This window comes from Notolepis coatsorum (genome assembly GCF_963971535.1).
Source record: "Notolepis coatsorum genome assembly, contig: SCAFFOLD_950, whole genome shotgun sequence".
In the NCBI taxonomy this organism is placed as follows: domain Eukaryota; kingdom Metazoa; phylum Chordata; class Actinopteri; order Aulopiformes; family Paralepididae; genus Notolepis; species Notolepis coatsorum.
In genome coordinates, this window is record NW_028173235.1 from 13,460 (window position 1) to 36,500 (window position 23,041).

General features: G+C 46.9%; 1 protein-coding gene across 1 annotated transcript in view; it reads right to left on the reverse strand.

Annotated features, from left to right (window-relative positions):
- Positions 1–7,212: 7,212 nt before the first annotated feature.
- Positions 7,213–23,041, reverse strand: part of LOC311247843 (syndetin-like) — a gene marked incomplete at both ends in the record, with an annotated part of 41,672 nt that continues 25,843 nt past the window's right edge. The window contains 3 exons of the mRNA XM_084338834.1: positions 7,213–7,338; positions 14,534–14,692; positions 16,688–16,784. Of these exons, the coding sequence (XP_084194960.1) occupies positions 7,213–7,338; positions 14,534–14,692; positions 16,688–16,784 (382 nt within the window). The remainder of the gene's footprint in view (positions 7,339–14,533; positions 14,693–16,687; positions 16,785–23,041) is intronic.

Consider the following 23,041-nt stretch of genomic DNA (forward strand, 5'->3'; position numbering starts at 1 on the left):
GTGGACGAAGAAGGGGCTCTGTGTCGAGACGTTTCCCCCGCTGGGTGTCTCTCTAAAGCTGCGGAGAGTCCGAGCGGGTTAAGCGGATCGCCAGTGTGCGTGAAGGAGATAAGGGGGGATGAAGAGGTGTCTAGGGGGGGGGGGGGGGGGGGGGGGGGGATATGTCTGAGAGAACCTGGCAACGCTGCTACTCCCAGAGATAGCTTATCTCTAAGCAAGTCCCCCCCCCCCCCCTCGTTCCTCGTTCCTTGTGGTACTCGACAGCAGCACTTTGGAATATCTTCTCTTATTTACGACGAGCAGATGTTCAAAGATCTCTGTGATAATAAACACTGAGGGGGAAACATTTATTATAGAAAAAAGGTTTAAAAAAACGTTGCCTGGGAAATACACAGGGAAGGGGAGGAGCCCCAGGAGAGCAGGGGGGGCCCCAGGAGAGAAGGGGAGGAGCCATGATAGAAGGGGAGGAGCCAGGAGAGAAGGGGGGCCCGAGGAGAGAAGGGGAGGAGCCAGGAGAGAGAGAAGGGGAGCCCCAGGAGAGAGAGAAGGGGAGCCCCAGGAGAGAGAAGGGAGCCCCAGGAGAGAGAGAAGGGGAGCCCCAGGAGAGAGAGAGGGGAGCCCCAGGAGAGAGAGAAGGGGAGCGCCAGGAGAGAGAGAAGGGGAGCCCCAGGAGAGAGAGAAGGGGAGCCCCAGGAGAGAGAGAAGGGGAGCCCCAGGAGAGAAGGGGAGCCCCAGGAGAGAGAGAAGGGGAGCCCCAGGAGAGAGAGAAGGGGAGCCCCAGGAGAGAGAGAAGGGGAGCCCCAGGAGAGAGAGAAGGGGAGCCCCAGGAGAGAGAAGGGGAGCCCCAGGAGAGAGAGAAGGGGAGCCCCAGGAGAGAGAGAGGGGGAGCCCCAGGAGAGAGAGAAGGGGAGCCCCAGGAGAGAGAAGGGGAGCCCCAGGAGAGAGAGAGGGGATCCCCAGGAGAGAAGGGGAGCCCCAGGAGAGAAGGGGAGCCCCAGGAGAGAGAGAAGGGGAGCCCCAGGAGAGAGAGAGAAGGGGAGCCCCAGGAGAGAGAGAAGGGGAGCCCCAGGAGAGAGAGAAGGGGAGCCCCAGGAGAGAGAGAAGGGGAGCCCCAGGAGAGAGAGAGAGAAGGGGAGCCCCAGGAGAGAGAGAAGGGGAGCCCCAGGAGAGAGAGAAGGGGAGCCCCAGGAGAGAGAAGGGGAGCCCCAGGAGAGAGAGAAGGGAGCCCCAGGAGAGAGAGAAGGGGAGCCCCAGGAGAGAGAGGGGAGCCCCAGGAGAGAGAGAAGGGGAGCCCCAGGAGAGAGAGAAGGGGAGCCCCAGGAGAGAGAGAAGGGGAGCCCCAGGAGAGAGAGAAGGGGAGCCCCAGGAGAGAGAGAAGGGGAGCCCCAGGAGAGAGAGAAGGGGAGCCCCAGGAGAGAGAGAAGGGGAGCCCCAGGAGAGAGAGGGGAGCCCCAGGAGAGAGAGAAGGGGAGGAGCCCCAGGAGAGAGAGAAGGGGAGCCCCAGGAGAGAGCGAAGGGGAGCCCCAGGAGAGAGAGAAGGGGAGCCCCAGGAGAGAGAGAAGGGGAGCCCCAGGAGAGAGAGAAGGGGAGCCCCAGGAGAGAGAGAAGGGGAGCCCCAGGAGAGAGAAGGGGAGCCCCAGGAGAGAGAGAAGGGGAGCCCCAGGAGAGAGAGAAGGGGAGCCCCAGGAGAGAGAAGGGGAGCCCCAGGAGAGAGAAGGGGAGCCCCAGGAGAGAGAGAAGGGGAGCCCCAGGAGAGAAGGGGAGGAGCCCCAGGAGAGAGAGAAGGGGAGCCCCAGGAGAGAGAGAAGGGGAGCCCCAGGAGAGAGAGAAGGGGAGCCCCAGGAGAGAGAAGGGGAGCCCCAGGAGAGAGAAGGGGAGCCCCAGGAGAGAGAGAAGGGGAGCCCCAGGAGAGAGAGAAGGGGAGCCCCAGGAGAGAAGGGGAGCCCCAGGAGAGAAGGGGAGCCCCAGGAGAGAGAGAGGGGAGCCCCAGGAGAGAGAGAAGGGGAGCCCCAGGAGAGAGAGAAGGGGAGCCCCAGGAGAGAGAGAAGGGGAGCCCCAGGAGAGAGAGAAGGGGAGCCCCAGGAGAGAGAGAGGGGGAGCCCCAGGAGAGAGAGAAGGGGAGCCCCAGGAGAGAGAAGGGGAGCCCCAGGAGAGAGAGAAGGGGAGCCCCAGGAGAGAGAGAAGGGGAGCCCCAGGAGAGAGAGAAGGGGAGCCCCAGGAGAGAGAGAAGGGGAGCCCCAGGAGAGAGAGAAGGGGAGCCCCAGGCCACTGTGATATAATAACTCTTCAAGCATAATCCAGCACATGACACAAGCTCATATTTACAGTATGCCAGTGGTCCCTGGGAGCATAACTCGCAGCGGAAAATAATTATAGCCAACGTTTTGAACATGATAAAGTCTTCAGGGCATCACAAAGTATAAACACCCAGGGGCATTATGGAAGAGACTGAGGACACAAAATACGTGAGCTTCTAGATGCAAAGCACCTCTAGGACCCTGGCTGGCTGGCTGGCTGGCTGGCTGGCTGGCTGACTGGCTGGCTGGCTGGCTGGCTGGCTGAGACTGGCTGGCTGGCTGAGACTGGCTGGCTGGCTGGCTGAGACTGGCTGGCTGGCTGGCTGGCTGGCTGAGACTGGCTGGCTGGCTGAGACTGGCTGGCTGGCTGGCTGGCTGGCTGGCTGGCTGGCTGGCTGAGACTGGCTGGCTGGCTGAGACTGGCTGGCTGGCTGGCTGGCTGGCTGGCTGGCTGGCTGAGACTGGCTGGCTGGCTGAGACTGGCTGGCTGGCTGGCTGACTGGCTGGCTGGCTGGCTGGCTGGCTGAGACTGGCTGGCTGGCTGGCTGGCTGAGACTGGCTGGCTGGCTGAGACTGGCTGGCTGGCTGGCTGGCTGGCTGAGACTGGCTGGCTGGCTGGCTGGCTGGCTGGCTGGCTGGCTGGCTGAGACTGGCTGGCTGGCTGGCTGAGACTGGCTGGCTGGCTGGCTGGCTGGCTGAGACTGGCTGGCTGGCTGGCTGGCTGGCTGGCTGGCTGGCTGGCTGGCTGGCTGGCTGGCTGGCTGGCTGGCTGGCTGGCTGAGACTGGCTGGCTGGCTGAGACTGGCTGGCTGGCTGAGACTGGCTGGCTGGCTGGCTGGCTGAGACTGGCTGGCTGGCTGGCTGAGACTGGCTGGCTGGCTGGCTGGCTGAGACTGGCTGGCTGACTGGCTGACTGGCTGACTGGCTGGCTGAGACTGGCTGACTGGCTGGCTGAGACTGGCTGGCTGGCTGGCTGAGACTGGCTGGCTGACTGGCTGGCTGAGACTGGCTGAGACTGGCTGGCTGGCTGGCTGGCTGAGACTGGCTGGCTGGCTGGCTGGCTGGCTGAGACTGGCTGGCTGGCTGGCTGAGACTGGCTGGCTGGCTGAGACTGGCTGGCTGGCTGGCTGAGACTGGCTGGCTGGCTGAGACTGGCTGGCTGACTGGCTGGCTGGCTGGCTGGCTGAGACTGGCTGGCTGGCTGGCTGGCTGAGACTGGCTGGCTGGCTGAGACTGGCTGACTGACTGGCTGGCTGAGACTGGCTGGCTGGCTGAGACTGGCTGACTCACTCACTTACTCACTCACTAAGAATGTTCATGAAACAGTGTTGAAACGTGGGTGCTGCTGTGTACTATGGAGTGCATAGTAGTAGAGACATTAGTGTAGTAGGTAGTAGGTAGTGTACTGTAGCTACATCAGACATACTGACACGAGTCATGGTTTGGAGTTGGGAGACTTGTGTAAGACCAGTTAAATATATACGAGACCAGTTAAATATATACGAGACCAGTTAAACATATACGAGGATATTTAAACTCGTAAAACTACCTGGAACTTTAATTGCCAGGAACTACATTTCACAGAATTGTAAGTTCCCTCATCCCAGTCTTCTCTGCGTTTGCACCGCGGCGTAAAGACCCAGACGAAGATTAGGCAAATCAGTCCACTGGCGTGTGAAAAAAGGTCTCTAGGCATTCCAGCGTCTCATTAGAACACAGAAGGACAATTTTCTCTGATCAGATCTTCGTGATCACGGTTAAATGAACAGATCAATGTTCCCTGCGGACTCTTTTGCCATAATGTTCGTCCTGGCGCTGAAGAGGAACGTGCAACAGACCGCTCAATGCACTCATATTTCGAAACGAGGCACAATCTTTAAATACTTACTTTTTTTTAATTTAAATTTTTCACCTTCTTTTTCCGTTTTTCTCACCATCCCAATGTTAGTCGTTGTGCCAATTCCCGATCCCCTTCCTGGTCGTTGCGTGCTCTGCCCCCTACCGTCGGTCTGGGAGGGCGGAGACTATCACATGCTTCCTCCGACACATGTGTAGCCAGCCCACCGCTTCTTTTCACCTGGCAGCGCGGACTCTCACTGGGGGAGTGTAACGTGTGGAAGGTTACACTACCTCTCCTAGATCCTTCCCTTGCTGTGCAGGTGCCCCGACCGAACTGTAGGAGTCGCTGTTTTTACAACGACCAGGACCCACCCCACCGGCTTTCCCACCCGCTGACACTGCCAATTGCGTCAGTATGGACGGCCGACCAAGCCGGAGGCACCACAGCTGGATTCGATCCCACTGGCTCTGTGGTGGTAGACAGACGCTTAGTCCGCTGCGCTACCCGGCCACGCCCATCTTTAAATACTTTTAAAGATTTCACCTGCTTAGTTTATACAATCTAATTGTAACTAAGAGATTTGCTGTACAAAATAATCACTTTGGTGCATAGATCGTTGCAAGGATGTAGTGCAATCTGTTCTGCCCGTAGGCAATAGCAATCTTTAAATGCTTGAGCTGCAAACATTTCCCCTGCTTAATTTATACAATCCAATTGTATGAATTGCTGGAATCTCAGAAAAAAACAAACCCCCTTACTTACTTTAACTTTTTACTATTATGTACCCTAATATTATGCTACTATACTTATACTACTACCTACAGTACCATGTTTATAATATGTATATATTACTATGCACTGAGAGTGTAACACTCGAGCTCGATACGTTTTAACGAACAACGCCACTGACCCTTAGCTGCCAGAGATGTACCCTTCCTGCTGACCTGTTGTTCACAATCTGTAAGTCTCTTTGGATAAAAGTGCCAGGTCGAATTTCTGTCCAAAACTTTTAGTGAAACAAGCCCAGGCAATGTCAGGCTAAATATAATGTTATAATGTTGACTAAATAGGAGGGAGAGGGAGAAACTGATATCAGGTTGACGTCACTCCAATTAAGTTGCTCCAACTTGCTGAAACAACCCGATGCAAATCAATGTGAATTGAATTGTCTTTATTATTGCTTTGATTTACATAATCAGGCTCCGATTTATTCCGTAACAAGGTTACTGATCCCCATCACTCGTTCCACTAAGTGGCTGCAGAAAAAGTCAGTGTTCCAACCACCGCCGGATCTCAGATGAAGAAGGAGAAGCAGTGTCTGGGTAGAAAACAGGTGTGAAGTTTTCAGAATATTTGCCTCTAATGCCGTTGGTAGCAGTGAGAACAGTCTAGCTCAGTGGTGCCCAACCAGTCGATCGCGATCGACAGGTAGATCGCGGGCTGATTTCAAGTAGATCTTGATTAATAAAATGCGATAAAAAAAAAAATAATAATTGCTAAATCAACTCTTCCTCTCCTTGTTAACTACAACAAGCAATGCTGTTTGTTATTTAAGATGAGGTCGGACTCGGCACTGACAGATTTGTGTTCATTATGCTGCTTTTATAAAGCCTCAAATGACGGCTTACAATATACAATTTTGGCTCGTAGCTCTCGGGCTAGGTGGTAAATAAAAAAGTAGATCTTGGTTCAAAAAAGGTTGGGCACCCCTGGTCTAGCTGTACTGTGGAGATAGGAAGTGCTCCCTCTAGCTCTTAGGGATGCGCGTGAGTAATCGATCGCTCCAGTACTCGTCGCTTCAACTCAACTCCAGGGGTTCTTGAGGGTACTCCATTAAAAAACATGTGTGCTTGTTGTGTCACTGAAACTAAAATCTCGGTCTGGAAATCCTGCAAGGCGTGAGTTGTTGCAGGAACAACACTGGAAGCTGTGGAGCATGAGAGCGTAAGGAGGGTTCTATGGATGGTACTGCACGCTAACGTTACCGCAAACCGTTTGTTGCATTGGACTACAGCTAGAAGATTGCGGATTGCATCCGTTATCTAAAAGATAGAAACAGCGGTTTGTGTTTGGGGCATTTCCAACAACATGTCGCCCACTTTGCGTAGCATTGATAGATTACTGATAGGGACATGTTGTTCCGTGAGCAGAGAGACCTGCTGCAGACAGAGTGGAGGTGAATGTCATTATTACGAATGGTAACTGGCTGTTTTGACTGACAACAGGCATTATGAATATTGCTGTGCATTGTGATTGCTGCTGCCATGGTCTGTGACTCATTCAGCGCCAGGGGTCGCTGTTTACCTTCTGGGTAGAGTGCCATCGCTGTAAGTGAATGGGGGAGACTGCCACACTTGCGAGTGCTTAAAATATATGAAATATTATAGCTATGGATCTAATAACACCGTCGATTGTCAGTGAGTTGCTTCTGGTCAACATGCAAAAAAACTAGGGATGTCCGATATTATCGGCCGACCGATATTATCGGCCGATATCGGCAGTAAAATGTGATATCGGAAAATATCGGTATCGGTTAAAAAAAAAAAAAAACAATAACAATATTTGTTATATATATATCCAGTGAAATCATTAGTTACCTGAAATTATTCAGTTTTTTGGGGGGGGAAACCCTGCATATATCGGTATCGGTTGATATCGGTTGATATCGGTATCGGAAATTAAGAGTTGGACAATATCGGAATATCGGTAAAAAAGCCAATATCGAGCATCCCTAAAAAAACAGATTGTTTTTTCATCCGTACATTTCCGTTTTATACCGTTTTGAATATGAGTATAGTTTGGGTGATTCTTAGTAATTCCAGGAAAAGACGCGAAAATAGCCCTTTAGTGGAATCCAGTTATCATGTTGTCATTTTTCGCCTGATTATCGAATCTCCCTGAAATCAACGCTAGATTATCGTTATTATCCTTCCTCATGCAAGAATGAAATGGGGCTTGGACCGGTTAAAAAATTGATTTCCCTAAACAAGTACTCTAGCACTATTCGAGTAATTCACGCAGGTACTCAATCTGGGAACACATCCCTGCTAGCTTAATATAACTATTGAATCTCACTCACCCCTCGACCAGAGTCCTGTTGGCCAGGCGGATGCAGTGCTCCCACAAGACGTTGGACACAGCCAGGGGGATACGGACATGTCTGGACACATCATCCAGATGCTTGTTAAACTGCTCAAACTCCTGGAGGAGGGGGGGGGGAGGAGAAAAAGTACATTTAAACATTTGGATGTAGAGTAATCATTAAATATATCATTAACACTTTGGTTGCCACTTGTTAACATGGTAAAACATGGTTGAATGCCACCACCCACTTCAATGATAGCGTTGTGAACACATAATCTCTGTCTTAAATTATGGCTATGTGTCTAATCTGCCCGTCGCTTATCAATGACTTGTTTGCAGTCAACATTGTCACATGGAAGGCACCCGATTGGATACAATTTCACATGCTGGTGCTCTCTAGTGTGACATCTAGCGGCAGAATGTTATCTATAGCACCTTTAAACCCTTGCACTGAAGAACCATATGAATCCGTTCTGAACTTTGTATTTATTTGTCAAGTTGAAAAGTGTAAATTTGATACATCAAAAAAGTACTGACCCTCTACCGTCTTTTAACCAGGAACAAACACAAAACACTCTATAACATCTTTAGGTCATCATAACGTTTGAAAACATCATTCCCCCTTTTTTTTATCCACTTTTTCTCCTCTTTAAAATTTTTTCTCCCATCCCAATTTTAGCCGTGCCAATTCTCCCCTCCCCTGTCTTGATTGTTGCTCGCATGTGCCCCCCACTGGCCGGTTGTAGGGAGGATAGAAGCACATCGCATGTCCCCTCCGATACATGTGTAGGCAGCCAGTCGCATCTTTTCACCTGCCAGCGCGGACTCTCATTTGGCGAGGAGTAACGTGTGGGAGGCTCACACTGCCCCCACCATTTTCCTGTCTCTGCTGTGCAGGCGCCCCAACCGACCTGTAGGAGTCGCTGTTTACAACGTCCAGATTACCACCCATCGACTCCCCTCCCGCTGACTCTGCCAATTGAGTTAGTATGACGGCTGGCCCAAGCCGGAGGCAACGCCGACAACCGGATTCGATACCGGTGTCTCATGCGTTGGTGACGAGCGCAATGGCCGCTGCGCCACCCAGCCGCCTGAAAACATAATTCCTTTGATTCAAAATGCATCTGCATTAAGAAGGAAATATTACGCGAGAAGCAACGACAACTGGATCCAACGCCTTGCTGTTCACAGAACCAGTCCGGCGAGGTTCTGAGCGCTGCACGTTGTTGTCCCTGTGTACTCGCCACTCTATATGCAAATCAGCTCCGTCGCTGAACGGCACTGATCAGCAGGAATTCATGAATACAAGATGCTTCCGTGTATCGTGCAATAAAACACCTAGTAACAGCTCCTTGTCAATCAATAACCATACATAATGTATATTTGACTCGTTTGATTGAGAGGTGGATATTAGCACTTTCTTAGGCGGTTCCTAGCTGTAATAATAATAATAATGCATCGCGTTCATTTGAGCCTGTGACATTGGTAACATATTTAACCATTTCACTACCACACTACCAAATGGTTAACCCGTTCACTGCAACAATACAGACGGTTAACCCTTTCACTGCCACACGACAAATGGTTAACCCTGTCACACTATCGTCTGTAGTGTGATAGTGAAAGGTTAACCGTCTGTAGTGTGATAGTGAAAGGTTAACAGTCTGTAGTGTGATAGTGAAAGGTTAACCGTCTGTAGTGTGATAGTGAAAGGTTAACCGTCTGTAGTGTGATAGTGAAAGGGTTAACCTTCTGTAGTGTGATAGTGAAAGGTTAACTGTCTGTAGTGTGATAGTGAAAGGTTAACCGTCTGTAGTGTGATAGTGAAAGGGTTAACCTTCTGTAGTGTGGTAGTGAAGGGTTAACCGTCTGTAGTGTGATAGTGAAAGGTTAACTGTCTGTAGTGTGATAGTGAAAGGTTAACCGTCTGTAGTGTGATAGTGAAAGGTTAACCTTCTGTAGTGTGATAGTGAAAGGGTTAAGCCCCAGTTCGGATTTTCATGTTGACTAAATAGGAGGGAGAGGGAGAATCTGAAATATCAAGTTGACGTCACTCCTATTAAGTTGATTCAACTTGCTCAAACAGCCCGATACAAATCAATGTGAATGTGTAATTACTTAAAATGGTGACATAATAACAATACAGCCGGAATATTAACATGTCTGTTGAAACCGTAGAACCAATTACATCCCTCCTTACTGTACATACCATATTGTACATAATTGGAAATATATTGGGCACATAATTGTACATTATTATGTGTACATAATTGGCAATATATTTGAATGTTTCCTTGCAGTTGTAAGCTATTAACTTCAATAGCAGCAATAGAATAGAAATACTTTTTTTTTTATTATCCCATGGAAAATTTGACACTGCAAATCGCTCAACATTTAAACAAGCAAGCCATAACGATTGCAAACATCCACGGCTCAATTAGCTTGATAATATCTTCCAATGTTCCAATCGTTGCCTACTTGCTAGATATTGATTTGGAGGGAAATATAGTGATTTGGAGGGAAAGATAGTGATTTGGACCTAACCTTAAGTTTCATAGCTCCAGTGTCGTTAACAGAACCTGAAACCCACCTCTTTGAATTATTCACTCAGTGGGAAATGATTTATATCATAAGAGCACTTGATGTACCGGAACTTGTGAGAGACAGCGGTTAGTGGAAGGATTAAACGATAAAAACGTTGGACAAAGTTCGATAGCTCTTTAGCGCACAGAGATCTCGAGAGCTGTAAAAGGTTTGGCCAGTGCTGGCAGGCACCAACTGGAACTCTGTTTGAATAGGGAATTTCAACTCACGTAAGTGATACAACAGGAAACAAGGACTTGGAAGGATACTGGGGCATCGGCTTGCGCTGGGAAATGCCCAAGTGGCTGAGGATCATACTTTTTTGTGTATAGTGCCTTTGTGTGTGTGTCTGGAAAAGGCATTTCCTTACCAAGGTTTTAAAGTACCAACTACTGCTCAAGGATGCCATTACACACTTTGGGTACAAATGTAACTGGCTGGTGTTTATATCTGGAAGCCTAGGTAATGTCTGCCCACAGACTAGTGGCGAGGGGGGGGGGGGGGCTGCAGATGGCAGGAATGGCCAAAGCCAAAAAAGCGAAGACATTGGCAAAATTCTGTGAAAATTGGCAGTCGCCACATTCGGAGGAGACACAGCCTCCTGTATCCCTAGACTTGGACTGGGCCTAACAAAATTAATAGTTGGTTTCCGGTTGCCGACCGACCCTGCCGATTTAGGTGCGACCCAATATATTTTATGAGTTTAAAAAAAAAAAAAAAAAAAAAAATTTTAGAATAAAGTTTCATAGAAATCTTAGTCAAACATTTAGTATTATGGATATTAAACATGCTGGCAGAGTACATGCATCCATGTTGTTGTGAACATTTTAATTAAATAAAGAAATTCCCTATCCATAGTCGCCGTGGGAAAGAATAAAATAAAAAAATAAAATAAAATAAATTCCCTACCTACCCATGGCCAAACTGACAACCAACAGGAAACCAACAATATTTTTTATTATGCCCTGGATACACGTGTTGTTTTGAGATTCTAAAGGTTTGTGCAATTATTATTGTTTGTGTTCAAGGATCCTCGTCTAAATGTGTGTGTGTGTGTGTGTGTGTGTGTGTGTGTGTGTGTGTGTGTGTGTGTGTGTGTGTGTGTGTGTGTGTGTGTGTGTGTGTGTGTGTGTGTGTGTGTGTGTGTGTGTATGTGGGGGGGGGGGGGGGGGGGGGGGGGCGCTCTCCCATGATGCTGATATACTTACCACCATAGTGTCTTTATACCTGTATCACTGTACATATTAATACTACAGCTCTGTACATACATCTGATTAGCACTACACTCAGTAGTACTCATTTATATATTTTATACCCAGTTTAATCACCTGTGCATTGTATAATTACTATTACTATAACACTTTACTGTTACATTTGCACTCTGGTTGGATGCCAAACCTCTTTTCGTCGTACTGTACGTGTGCTGTATGACAATATATTTGAATCTAATAAAATCGAATCTAACCGAATCTAATATAATCTAACCTAACCTAACTAGGGATGCTCGATATTGGCTTTTTTACCGATACCGATATACCGATATTGTCCAACTCTTAATTTCCGATACCGATATCAACCGATACTGATATATGCAGGGTTTCCCCCCCCAAAAAACTGAATAATTTCAGGTAATTATTAACATTACATATCTCTTGTTGTGGAATTAACACAACATTATGCATACTTTTGACAATGAATAAAATCAGAATTTGTTCTTACTTGCTTGCCTGGGTAAATAAAGGTTGTAGAAATGTAAAAAGAAAATATATATATATATATATTATTTCTTTTATTTTTTGAAAACCGATACCGATATTTTCCGATATCACATTTTAATGCCAATATCGGCCGATAATATCGGACATCCCTAAACCTAACCTAACCTAATCTAATATAAACTAATCTAATCTAATGCTCAGCTGCCGGACCCAGAAGGACAGCACTTTACCTGAAGTGCTTTAACAAAGAGACCAACGAAGAGACCAACGAAGAAGACGTGTGATTGACCAACAAAGAAGACGTGTGATTGACCAACGAAGAAGACGTGTGATTGACCAACGAAGAAGACGTGTGATTGACCAGCGAAGAAGACGTGTGATTGACCAGCGAAGAAGACGTGTGATTGACCAACGAAGAAGACGTATGATTGACCAGCGAAGAAGACGTGTGATTGACCAACGAAGAAGACGTGTGATTGACCAACGAAGAAGACGTGTGGATTGACCAACGAAGAAGACGTGTGATTGACCAGCGAAGAAGACGTGTGATTGACCAACGAAGAAGACGTGTGATTGACCAACGAAGAAGACGTGTGATTGACCAACGAAGAAGACGTGTGATTGACCAACGAAGAAGACGTGTGATTGACCAACGAAGAAGACGTGTGATTGACCAACGAAGAAGACGTGTGATTGACCAGCGAAGAAGACGTGTGATTGACCAACGAAGAAGACGTGTGATTGACCAACGAAGAAGACGTGTGATTGATCGACAATAAGCAGAAAATATATCAAATACAGATAACATGCCATTCTATTCTCAGAGCGCTGCGTCTCACTTGGAGTCGAGCGCTACGTCGTCTAGTGTTTTAGGAGGAGACGAGATGCAACGGAGACGGAACGTTCCCTACGAGAGAGAAGGGCAAAGCGTGCCCCGGGTGCCAGCTGGTGCGGGCTAAACACCAGTCAACAAGAACACAACATTCCAACACACATCAGGATGTTTCCTTTGACACCATCCTACTGATAAAGGTACAAGCAGGGTTCCCACAGACATTGCTAAATGAAGACATTGCAAGGACTTTCAAGTACTTTCCCAAGCACTGTTTTTCATTTTAAAAGGGCATTTAAAAGGATCCAATTCACTTTTAAATGCCGTTTCTTTATTGAAAAAAAAAATCGGATCCAATATTTATGGCTTAAACCCAATTTCCGACAATTAGTTACACTTTAGATAATAAAAAAAAACGTACTTCTTGATTCAGAAATGTTTTATCATGGATGAACAAAACGTTCAATGCGAATGGTTGATTTGAATTTCAAGGACTTTAAGCACCTTTAAGCAATTGGCTGTTTTCAAGGAATTCCAGGCCTTGACCTTTTTGTCAAAATTCAAGCACTTCAAGGACCTTGTGCGAACCCTGTACAAGTAAACGGAGACGTGGGGGAAGGTGGTGTCGGCCTCAGTGTCCTGGTGAGCGCTGGAACGTTCTCTGTCGCCAGCCATGCCTAAAACAGGCTGGCTGCGGGTTTCAACAAGTTCCATTTAAGACCTTTTTAATACCACTTAGAGCAACATGTAATACCAATTTCACGACCATACTAGCAAAACAGTTAAAACACATACAGTAGCAACACCGAACTGGCGGCTGCACTTGCCAATTTAGATTATTGCCGCGTTCTACACAAGCTCTCGCCAGACGCACCAAGCTCCCGGTAGCCCCGCAAAAAACAACGACTTGAATACAAAAGCATTTCACGTATTTAATATTATTTCATCTCCCGACAGCCGGGCTGTGACATTACCTTTAACAGGGCGTTATGCTGTGACATTACCTTTAACAGGACGTCATGCTGTGACATTACCTTTAACAGGACGTTATGCTGTGACATTACCTTTAACAGGACGTTACGCTGTGACATTACCTTTAACAGGACGTCATGCTGTGACATTACCTTTAACAGGACGTTATGCTGTGACATTACCTTTAACAGGACGTTACGCTGTGACATTACCTTTAACAGGACGTTATACTGTGACATTACCTTTAACAGGACGTCATGCTGTGACATTACCTTTAACAGGACGCTGTGACATTACCTTTAACAGGACGTCATGCTGTGACATTACCTTTAACAGGACGTTATGCTGTGACATTACCTTTAACAGGACGTCATGCTGTGACATTACCTTTAACAGGACGTCATGCTGTGACATTACCTTTAACAGGACGTCATGCTGTGACATTACCTTTAACAGGACGCTGTGACATTACCTTTAACAGGACGTCATGCTGTGACATTACCTTTAACAGGACGTTATGCTGTGACATTACCTTTAACAGGACGCTGTGACATTACCTTTAACAGGACGTTATGCTGTGACATTACCTTTAACAGGACGTTATGCTGTGACATTACCTTTAACATGACGTTATGCTGTGACATTACCTTTAACAGGACGTTATGCTGTGACATTACCTTTAACAGGACGTCATGCTGTGACATTACCTTTAACAGGACGTCATGCTGTGACATTACCTTTAACAGGACGCTGTGACATTACCTTTAACATGACGTTACGCTGTGACATTACCTTTAACAGGACGTTATGCTGTGACATTACCTTTAACAGGACGTTATGCTGTGACATTACCTTTAACATGATGTCATGCTGTGACATTACCTTTAACAGGACGTCATGCTGTGACATTACCTTTAACAGGACGTCATGCTGTGACATTACCTTTAACAGGACGTCATGCTGTGACATTACCTTTAACAGGACGTCATGCTGTGACATTACCTTTAACAGGACGTCATGCTGTGACATTACCTTTAACAGGACGTTATGCTGTGACATTACCTTTAACAGGACGTTATGCTGTGACATTACCTTTAACAGGACGTCATGCTGTGACATTACCTTTAACAGGACGCTGTGACATTACCTTTAACAGGACGTCATGCTGTGACATTACCTTTAACAGGACGTCATGCTGTGACATTACCTTTAACAGGACGTCCACGTAGACGTTATGCTGTGACATTATCTCCCTGATGTCCCATTTAACTCCAGACATCATCAGCAACATCTGCTCGTAATCGATGGCCTTGGCCGCCACGATCCAGTATATGGGCTTCCTCAGTTCACTGGCTGTGGAGACGGTCTGTGGGTGGGAGGAGGGGGGGGGAGAGAGAGAGAGAGAGATAGAGAGAGAGAGAGAGAGAGAGAGAGAGAGAGAGAGAGAGAGAGAGAGAGACATGAAGATACCAGAGAGAGAGAGAGAGAGAGAGAGAGAGAGAGAGAGAGAGAGAGAGAGAGAGAGAGAGAGAGAGAGAGAGAGAGAGAGAGAGAGAGAGAGACGGAGCGTATGAAGATGTTACGAAGTGTTACACAGATGGCAGAGTGGCAAAAAAAAACAATGTTAATAACATGCCACGGCTTCTCTTTAGCTCGCTCGTTCAGTCGGCTACATGTTGAATTGTCGTCGTCGTCACGGGCCGTGACTTTTACAAACGAGTATTAAACCGTTGTTCTCTGAGGCCGTGACATTACAGGAGAGCTGCTGCGGCCTCTGGGCGCGACATTAATTTCACGCTCTGTGAAAAAACAGACAGGACTTCATAACAGACCATGAGGGGACGAGTGGAGAGAGAAGAAAGAGAAGAGTATAGTAGTAGATAGAGGGGGGTATCATGCAGCATAACTTTTGCACAAAATGAGTTCCCTTCTATCACTAACATTATTGTTTAAGCATTTTTGGTTGAAATAAAACTCGGCGATTTGTTTTTATGATTAATTGCGAATATTTTCATGGTGAGCTATAGATTGTGGATGAATAAGCACAGAAAGGTACACCATGCAAATGTTAACGCTTTATTTGTTTTAAACGAGACGATTTAGAAATGGGCAATGGGGAAATGCGTTGCGTTGGACAGAGGGTGGAACGCGATAAACGGCAATGACGTAACCACTACACCTCCCTATAGACCAGGAAGTAACCACTACACCTCCCTATAGACCAGGAAGTAACCACTACACCTCCCTATAGACCAGGAAGTAACCACTACACCTCCCTATAGACCAGGAAGTAACCACTACACCTCCCTATAGACCAGGAAGTAACCACTACACCTCCCTATAGACCAGGAAGTAACCACTACACCTCCCTATAGACCAGGAAGTAACCACTACACCTCCCTATAGACCAGGACGTAACCACTACACCTCCCTATAGACCAGGACGTAACCACTACACCTCCCTATAGACCAGGAAGTAACCACTACACCTCCCTATAGACCAGGAGGTAACCACTACACCTCCCTATAGACCAGGAAGTAACCACCACACCTCCCTATAGACCAGGAAGTAACCACCACACCTCCCTATAGACCAGGAAGTAACGACTACACCTCCCTATAGACCAGGACGTAACCACTACACCTCCCTATAGACCAGGAAGTAACCACTACACCTCCCTATAGACCAGGAAGTAACCACTACACCTCCCTATAGACCAGGACGTAACCACTACACCTCCCTATAGACCAGGACGTAACCACTACACCTCCCTATAGACCAGGAAGTAACCACCACACCTCCCTATAGACCAGGAAGTAACCACTACACCTCCCTATAGACCAGGAAGTAACCACTACACCTCCCTATAGACCAGGAAGTAACCACTACACCTCCCTATAGACCAGGAAGTAACCACTACACCTCCCTATAGACCAGGAAGTAACCACTACACCTCCCTATAGACCAGGAAGTAACCACTACACCTCCCTATAGACCAGGACGTAACCACTACACCTCCCTATAGACCAGGACGTAACCACTACACCTCCCTATAGACCAGGAAGTAACCACTACACCTCCCTATAGACCAGGAAGTAACGACTACACCTCCCTATTATTACACACATACCTGGGAGTAGAACTGTTGCATGTTACTGTATTATTATTACACATACCTGGGAGTAGAACTGTTGCATGTTACTGTATTATTATTACACATACCTGGGAGTAGAACTGTTGCATGTTACTGTATTATTATTACACATACCTGGGAGTAGAACTGTTGCATGTTACTGTATTATTATTACATATACCTGGGAGTAGAACTGTTGCATGTTACTGTATTATTATTACATATACCTGGGAGTAGAACTGTTGCAGGAAGGGCTTCTTGGCAGCAGGCATCATGGTGTCCAGATGAGACTGGAGGAACTCAAACTGCTCAGCCAGGAACACCCTGGGAACACACACACACACACACACACACACACACACACACACACACACACACACACACACGCACACACGCACACACACACACAATGTCAAATAGGAGTGCAGTACACGGGCAATGACATACAGTACAGAGTAGATCATGAAGAAAGCACTTTCTCAAGGCGGCTGGGTGGCGCAGCGGTCTAAGCGCTCGTCACCAACGCGTGAGACACACCGGTATCGAATCCGGCTGTCGGCGTTGCCTCCGGCTTGGGCCGCCGGCCGTCATACATACTGACTCAATTGGCAGAGTCAGCGGGAGGGGAGTCGATGGGGTGGTAATCTGGTCGTTGTAAAACAGCGACTCCTACAGGTCGGTCAGGGCGCCTGCACAGCGAGGGAGGGAGATGGTGAGGGTATAGTGTGAGCCTCCCACACGTTACTCCTCGCCAATGAGAGTCCGCGCTGGCAGGTGAAAAGAAGTGGCTGGCTGACTCTGCATGTATCGGAGGGGACATGTGATGCAAGGCTTCTATCCTCCCAACGACCGGCCAGTGGGGGGGCACATGCGAGCAACGATCAAGACAGGGGAGGGGGGAATTGGCACAAGAGGTAAATTGGGATGGGAGAACAGAAAAACAGAAAAAGAAGGAGGAAAAAGTGAAAAAAATAAAAAAAGAAAGCACCTTCTCGCTTCACGTTCGATTGGGTTTTGACTGAGCGCGTTCTCAACGTAAACTCTTTTCCGCGCGAAGGCCGCCGTTGAAGATCCTAGTGCCGTGGACACAGACAGACAACATGCAGGCAAAAGGGTTTGACCCGTTTCCAACACGAGGCCACTCCTCCTCCAGCGTTTCAGAGTCTGCCATCACTTGGCACTATTTTGTTCCCCAGTGTACACCTCCGCACTGGAGGCCGCTCACGGGGACCGGAGCCTATTGATTGGCTGCTTCAAACCGCTGGAGGGTCGTGGGTTTGTGTTGGAGATGGGCGACCCGTCGCCCGCATGTCGTGGTGTGGATTAAAAACCCTTTGGTTTTTTCGAGACTCGCACTTGCTTTCGGTTTAACTTTTTTTTAATTTTTATTATTATTATATTCAGGGTTAATTACATTGTTTACTTTTCTCATATTTTTATAAATGGCTACTTTTTTATATAGCAGCTTTTATCCAAAGCGCTTTACAATTTAGTTCCTCACATTTTACCCGTTCACTCACACATTCACACACCGACGGCGGAGGCGACCACGCAAGGTGCCAACCTGCTCATCGGGAGCAGTTAGGGGGTTAAGCGTCTTGCTCAAGGACACATCGACACGCGGGAGGAGCGGGAATCGAACCGGGAACCTCCGGATTGCCAGACGACTGCTCTACCTCTACCTGTCGCCCCCGTTATATTCAGATAAAATTGTATCGCCTATATTTATGTCTTTCTACTATTACCCTGCCTCCCCTCCCCCCTCCCCCAATGCCGCTATGACGCCAGCGTTTCGCCAAGGGGATCAATAAAGGGATATTATTATTATTATCTAATCTTATTTTATTATGAGTCGAGGCCTTAAACCTGCAACTCCGTAGAAATCAGAGTATGTTTACCGGCTGCCCGGCGGAGACGGATGGAGCTCTGCATCTCTTTTTAAACACAGATTCTCCACAGACTCCCAGAGACACCAGCAGCTTCACGCTGAAGAAGACAAATACATATAATATACCGCTGGTCCAGTGACGGCTCCAAACCACAGCCTGAAGAGAATCAGGGACGCAGCCTTTTTGCAAACTATGCACCAAAAGTTATGGAACACACTACCTGTGGACATTAGGGAAGCTAGATCTCTTAATATTTAAAAAAAGATAAGCTAAAAACGTACCTCTTCACCATAGCCTTTTAATACACTCCGCTGTTGATTGTACTGTAGCACTATTTTACTCTGTCCGTTCTATTTAATTGCACTTCTATTTTACTTTACTTTTTATTGCACTGCACTGTTGCATAATTTTTATTCTACTATTTTATTGCACTGCACTATTTTTCTCTACCTGTGGACATTAGGGAAGCTAGATCTCTTAATATTTAAAAAGAATAAGCTAAAAACTTACCTCTTCACCATAGCCTTTTAATACACTCCGCTGTTGATTGTACTGTAGCACTATTTTACTCTGTCCATTCTATTTAATTGCACTTCTATTTTACTTTACTTTTTATTGCACTGTACTATTTTTCTCTGTCTATTGCTTTTTATTACAGATTCAAGGCTGTCGGTATTAAACCGTGTGGCTATCAAACAAGAAAGACTGTCAGGCTTTAACACTGTGTGTAGGACCCAGGGCCTAGAACTGCGCCCTGAGAGGGAGGTTTGCCCTGAGAGGGAGGTTTGCCCTGAGAGGGAGGTTTGCCCTGAGAGGGAGGTTTGCCCTGAGAGGGAGGTTCGAAGGGTCAAAGTGGGAATCAAACAGGAGGGAAGACTGTCAAGTTTCTAAACTGTGGATGCCAAACAGAGAAGGCAAAGACGACTTTAAACTGTTAAACAGTAATCCAGAACTATTTTATTGCAATGTAAAAAAGAAAAAGAAAAATGATTTTATATGTCTGCACTTTATGTCCTCATTTCATGTCTATTCTGTTCTACTACTTATTGCACAATTTGACTGGGTCTATTCTATCTTACGCTTTTTATTATTGTCTATTTTTAAACCTAAATCAAACCATAAACAAGGTGGCCTGTTGGGATGTCAGATCCCAATGTGAAAAACTGTGATTTTATATGTCTGACTGCACTTTATGTGCTCATTTTATGCCTTATGTCTTTTTTCTGTTGTGAAGCACTTTGAACTGCAGTTTCTGTATGAAAGGTGCTATACAAATAAAGTTGTATTATTCTTCTTATTATTAAATATATATTTCCCAGCCTCTGGTCGGCGGGTGGTTTTGCACATTACGTGTACCTTTCGACGAGGAACGCGATAGCGGTCTTCCTTCTCCAGCGCGAGCGTTGGCCCGCCCCCCCCGAAACACCTGACTGGCCAAGAGCATCAGCTGCTCCCTGCGTCAATAACCAATCAGACGCTCTGGTTCCTGCCAAGCGGTCTCTCTCCGGAGTCGCATCGGAAAACTACGCCATCGCATTCCTCGCATTCCTCGTCAAAACTACGACCACCGCCGCATTCCTCGTCAAAGAGTGAAGCAAACGCAGGCAGAAGCAGGCACTTCTTCAAGAGGTTTCTTCATCACATACATACAACACAAGACATATAGTGAAATGAAGGTGGCCATGCCCGCTGCGATTGTGCAAAAAAATACAAATAATAATAATAATAGAATAAAATAGAATAGAAATAATTTTTTTTTCCTTTCAAGTGACTTCTCATGTGATTAAAGTGACCTGTGGTGTGTTTGTGTGTGAGAGAGTGCAGCATGTACATGGTTGTACAGTAGATGGAAAATAAAGCTTTTTGGAACGTTTTCAACCCACTGTAAGTCCTTTACAATTATACAGTAGGTCTGTTTTACTCCAGTGCTACAGACGTTTACAATACAAACCAAACCTTTTACGGTTGACATTTACCCACCGTCTGGTCAAGGGTTAGTCAAGCTGGAGGCCGCAACTCGAAACTGGCCCCGGTAAATGTCCAACCCCCCCCCCCCCCCAAATCTTCAAATGGAAGTAAAATAAACTTTAAAACTCAACTTAACTTAACATTTTTAAAAGCAAGAGTTATTCTTCCTCTTGTGGATGAAAATTCTGAATGTTTCCTTTCAAAAGAGACCAGACTCATGCATGTGCTATAAGTATAACGTATAATAAATTGCAGATCACTTTGGGTATGCAATTTTCAGGCGTTTTCTGATAAATGTGCCCACCTGTTAAGAGGTTAAACTCTAAAAGGCAACTGAGGTTTCCCTCATTTACAGTCCCGTCGCGTGTACATGCAGAAATGAGCACTTTTTTTTAAGCGTATAAAATCACACAGCATATAAAATCATAACGGTAAGACAACAAGACGAGGCAAAAAGCAAGGATAACAAATCAATTACACCACGTACAACTTTACTGACAAGGGTTGGAGGTTTTAAACTCTGCAACAGAGGGGAGAATATCAAGCTTCAAGGACTGCGGGGAGTTCAATCCATGAGCTAGAGAGAGGCATCATGGAGACACGCAGATTCACCCTGTGCCGAGGTCAACCAGCCAAAAACAAGAATTCATTCTGTTTGTTTCCATCTCGACTGGCGCGGCGTGACAATCGATGGCAGCGTTTACATTCTGTATGCCGGGAGGGAAAACCCAAGGGCACCGAGAGAGGGAAGGGGGCGGGAAACTGAAGAAGAAATCAATGTGTACACAAGTATTAAAAAACAAACAAAACATTCCACTTCAGGGGAACTTCTCCTTTGACCCGGGCCGACCGAGGGCACTAGTTCTGTTCACTCAATCAGAACCATGAGTTCTGTTATTAACTGGGTCGAGGGCACTAGCTGGTTGTTACAGTTCGCTCAATGAGAATCATCGTGAGTTCTGTTAACTGGGTTCAGGGTGGAGTCAGGAGAGAGAGAGGGGGAAAGGGAGAGGAGAGAAAGACGGAGAGTGACAGACTGAGGGAGAGACAGACTGAGGGAGAGAGAGCGAGAGAGAGAGAGAGGACAGAGAGAGAGAGGTGGAGAGAGAGAGATGGAGAGGGAGAGAGAGAGAGGGAAAGGGAGAGGAGAGAAAGACAGAGTGACAGACTGAGGGAGAGACTGACTGAGGGAGAGAGAGCGAGAGAGAGAGGAGAGAGAGAGAGGACAGAGAGAGAGAGAGAGAGAGGAGAGAGAGACAGAGAGAGAGGAGAGAGAGACAGAGAGACAGAGAGGGAGAGACAGAGAGACAGAGAGAGGAGAGAGGGAGAGAGAGAGAGAGGAGAGGAGAGAAAGACAGACTGAGGGAGAGACAGAGAGAGAGAGAGAGAGAGAAGAGAGAGAGAGAGAGAGAGAGAGAGAGAGAGAGAGAGAGAGAGAGAGAGAGAGAGAGAGAGAGAGAGAGAGAGAGAGAGACAGTGAGATATAGGCTGCTAGAATGAGAACAGGACTGAAACAGAGAGGTATAGAGGCTGCTAGAATGAGAACAGGATTGAAACAGAGAGAGGTGTAGAGGCTGCTAGAATGAGAACAGGACTGAAACAGAGAGGTATAGAGGCTGCTAGAATGAGAACAGGACTGAAACAGAGAGGTATAGAGGCTGCTAGAATGAGAACAGGATTGAAACAGAGAGGTATAGAGGCTGCTAGAATGAGAACAGGACTGAAACAGAGGTATAGAGGCTGCTAGAATGAGAACAGGACTGAAACAGAGGTATAGAGGCTGCTAGAATGAGAACAGGACTGAAACAGAGGTATAGAGGCTGCTAGAATGAGAACAGGACTGAAACAGAGAGGTATAGAGGCTGCTAGAATGAGAACAGGACTGAAACAGAGAGGTATAGAGGCTGCTAGAATGAGAACAGGACTGAAACAGAGAGGTATAGAGGCTGCTAGAATGAGAACAGGACTGAAACAGAGAGGTATAGAGGCTGCTAGAATGAGAACAGGACTGAAACAGAGGTATAGAGGCTGCTAGAATGAGAACAGGACTGAAACAGAGGTATAGAGGCTGCTAGAATGAGAACAGGACTGAAACAGAGAGGTATAGAGGCTGCTAGAATGAGAACAGGACTGAAACAGAGAGGTATAGAGGCTGCTAGAATGAGAACAGGACTGAAACAGAGAGGTATAGAGGCTGCTTGAATGAGAACAGGACTGAAACAGAGGTATAGAGGCTGCTTGAATGAGAACAGGACTGAAACAGAGAGGTATAGAGGCTGCTAGAATGAGAACAGGACTGAAACAGAGAGGTATAGAGGCTGCTTGAATGAGAACAGGACTGAAACAGAGGTATAGAGGCTGCTTGAATGAGAACAGGACTGAAACAGAGAGGTGTAGAGGCTGCTAGAATGAGAACAGGACTGAAACAGAGAGGTGTAGAGGCTGCTAGAATGAGAACAGGACTGAAACAGAGAGGTATAGAAGCTCCTAGAATGAGAGCAGGACTGAAACAGAGAGGTATAGAGGCTGCTTGAATGAGAACAGGACTGAAACAGAGAGGTATAGAGGCTGCTAGACTGAGAACAGAACTGAAACAGAGAGGTATAGAGGCTGCTTGAATGAGAACAGGACTAAAACAGAGGTATAGAGGCTGCTTGAATGAGAACAGGACTGAAACAGAGGTATAGAGTCTACTAGAATGAGAACAGGACTGAAACAGAGAGG